The 2,846-nt window shown below is 44.8% G+C and overlaps 1 protein-coding gene across 1 annotated transcript in view; it reads right to left on the reverse strand.

Moving 5' to 3' along the window:
• Window positions 1-478: 478 nt before the first annotated feature.
• SARC_12795 (hypothetical protein) overlaps window positions 479-2,846 on the reverse strand; it is a gene marked incomplete at both ends in the record, with an annotated part of 4,771 nt that continues 2,403 nt past the window's right edge. Inside the window, 4 exons of the mRNA XM_014293090.1 lie at window positions 479-689; window positions 1,072-1,223; window positions 1,462-1,640; window positions 2,549-2,721. Coding sequence (XP_014148565.1) covers window positions 479-689; window positions 1,072-1,223; window positions 1,462-1,640; window positions 2,549-2,721 — 715 coding nt within the window. The remainder of the gene's footprint in view (window positions 690-1,071; window positions 1,224-1,461; window positions 1,641-2,548; window positions 2,722-2,846) is intronic.

Raw genomic sequence — 2,846 nt, forward strand, 5'->3', positions numbered from 1 at the left:
CTCTTCTATACAGTACCTGACAGAAGAAGAAGAGAGAGAGAGAGAGAGAGAGAGAGTGGGGGTTTGCGAATCAATTTATCGGATTTATACAAAGATGGTGTATGGAAAGGAGTTATTTGGAACGGGCAATATTGTAAGCATAATATGTTTCACAATATCTAAAATCACACAGGGGTCGCCACAACAATAGCGCTGCCGGTTTGGATTCATGCAAATAAACATATAGACACAGATCCGCGCTGTTGCAGGTTAATAAATACAGCAGAGCCAGCTCCTATCTGGAACTCGCCACCAGGCGGCATACGTACACACACTCGCGCATTGAAATTCTGCCTGTAGTGGAGAATGTACTGTGACGCTCACTGCAACGTATATTTATAGCAAAACCCACCACAGCCAAGGATAACTAATCTAAGTACACTCATAAGGAGAATAGATGTTAACGAATGTACCAAGCCATTGCACAATGTTATACATACCCCAGCTAATATGAAGTCTCCGTGGCCCTTCAGGTAGAGGTATACAATGCCTCCATGGTACGAGTATTCCAGAGCCAGCTCCTTTACATTGCTGCCCCCGTCCCCGGGCCTGAGAGAGTACAGACATATCTTTGACCCGAGACTCACCACCAACCGATTGCTGGCTACGCACATGGAATACGGAGCGCTCTTGAAGTTCGTCACGCATATCTGTTAACGTTTATGTAGATCATCAATGCAGAGGTGGATACGGACAGGGATAGGAAGAGTTGTTGACAGAGTCAGTGCCGTGCGCAAATATGTGCCTAAAACGACTGGTATGCAAGTATGCACCTTGACCAGCATACAAGAATGGTATGTAAGTATGTACCTTTATCAGCATACAAGAATGGTATGTAAGTAAGTACCTTTATCAGCATACAAGAATGGTATGTAAGTATGTACCTTCATCAGCATACAAGAATGGTATGTAAGTATGTATCTTTATCAGCATACAAGAATGGTATGTAGGTATGCACCTTTATCAGCATACAAGAGTGGTATGTAGATATGCACTTGGACCAGCATACACGAAGAGTATGTAAGTATATACCTTGACCAGCTTGCTATCCACCACCTTGAACAGATACACTCGGCCAGCCTTGGGCTCATCCTCCGCTGGTAGCACAAACGCAGTACCTACGGCGTAGTAGTACTCTGCATCGGCCACCGTGACCTCGGCTGCCTCCGCTTGTGTGTCTGAATCTGTTGTGGACAATCAGCGACTGTGCGTATTAGGGCCTACGGTGCCCCCAGGCCACTCGGCGAGAGGGGCAAGCGGCCTTCTATTGCGTTTCTGATTGTGTACACATGTGGCAATACGAATGCAGTGGCTAACGATTGTGTGGAGACTTCGCCTCGTCTGAGACGCTGTGTAATACAAGTGAACTTATGTGTATACTGCCAACCTGATCCGTGATATGTTTTTGACAGAGCTACACACCTTCGGCGTTGTCTGATGCAGCGAGCGGGCCTTCTCCATCCTTCGCAGACTCAGAGGCCGGCGCATCGAACGAGACCACACACAGCGAGCAGATGTCTTCGTTCTCTTCCATCTCGAACGTATCCAGCACTTCAAATGTAAGCTCATCGTACAGGCTGAGCCGCGAGATATCATGCTCTCTGTGTATGGACGCGAGTGCAGTATATATATATATGTGTGTGTGTTTGAAAAGATATTTGATTATGAATGTGGCTAAGTATGTAAGTGTTTCAAAAGACATTCGATCATGGATGTGGCTAAGTATGTGTGTGTTTGAAAAAATAAATAATCATGATAAACCATCAATAGCGGACACGTGACAATGTAGGTTCAAAGCGTCAGTAGTTAGACGTCACTGCCCGCGTAGCCGAGGGCTTCATTTTCCGAAGGCACACACACACACACACACAATACACACACGCACACACACAATATACAAACAATACACACACAAACACACACACAATACACACACGCACACACACACAATACACACACAATATACACACATGTACGCACACAATACACACATGCACGCACACAATACACACACATATACACACAATACACATACATGCGCGTACATGCTCACGGCTGTGTACACCCCGTTTCAGGCACTACCAACGAGTATCTCGCAAACTACACTCTGTTTAAGGCAGGTGTACAAGACAAATTGATAAAATTTAAAATAGGTGTACACAACTAATCAAAATAATTTAAAATAAGTGTACGGCTAATCATAATTAATACATATAAAATATACAATTTAAACCAAGTGCATGAAACATAATTTAAATTAAGTGTACGGAACTTAAAACAATTAGAAGTAAGTGTAATGAACTGATCAGAAGCACAACACTTATGTTGAACCCACACCAGGCACTGCACGCGCCTGCAATACAAAAGCACGGACAAAGAAAAAAGGTGCATTCAGCTTGGTTTGCACGGTTTGCACAAAACACCCAATCCCATGTTTGAAGCCAACAACAACCGTTATTTGTTTACGAGTACAATATATATATACATCGGATACAAAAAGTAGTCGTACTTGAACTCAACATCCATTGTTGTCTGTATGGTCGCCACCAGCAGTGTGGCTGTGGACTCCATGTTCTGGATGCGGCGGGGCATGGCATCCAATGGGATGGTGCGCACATGCAGTTTCTCAATCTCATCTATGGTGCCAATGGTCATCTGCATGTCAGAGAACACGGCCAGACTCTGTGCCATAGGTACAGACGACAGAGTGGGAGAAAGCAATAGAACAATGTAAGGTTAGTAGGAAGGTAGTGAGCTACATGCTGGAGCTGGAGAGAGAGAGAGAGGGAGGGGGGGAGGGGGGGGGG

Source organism: Sphaeroforma arctica, assembly GCF_001186125.1.
Source record: "Sphaeroforma arctica JP610 unplaced genomic scaffold supercont1.2590, whole genome shotgun sequence".
In the NCBI taxonomy this organism is placed as follows: Eukaryota; class Ichthyosporea; order Ichthyophonida; genus Sphaeroforma; species Sphaeroforma arctica.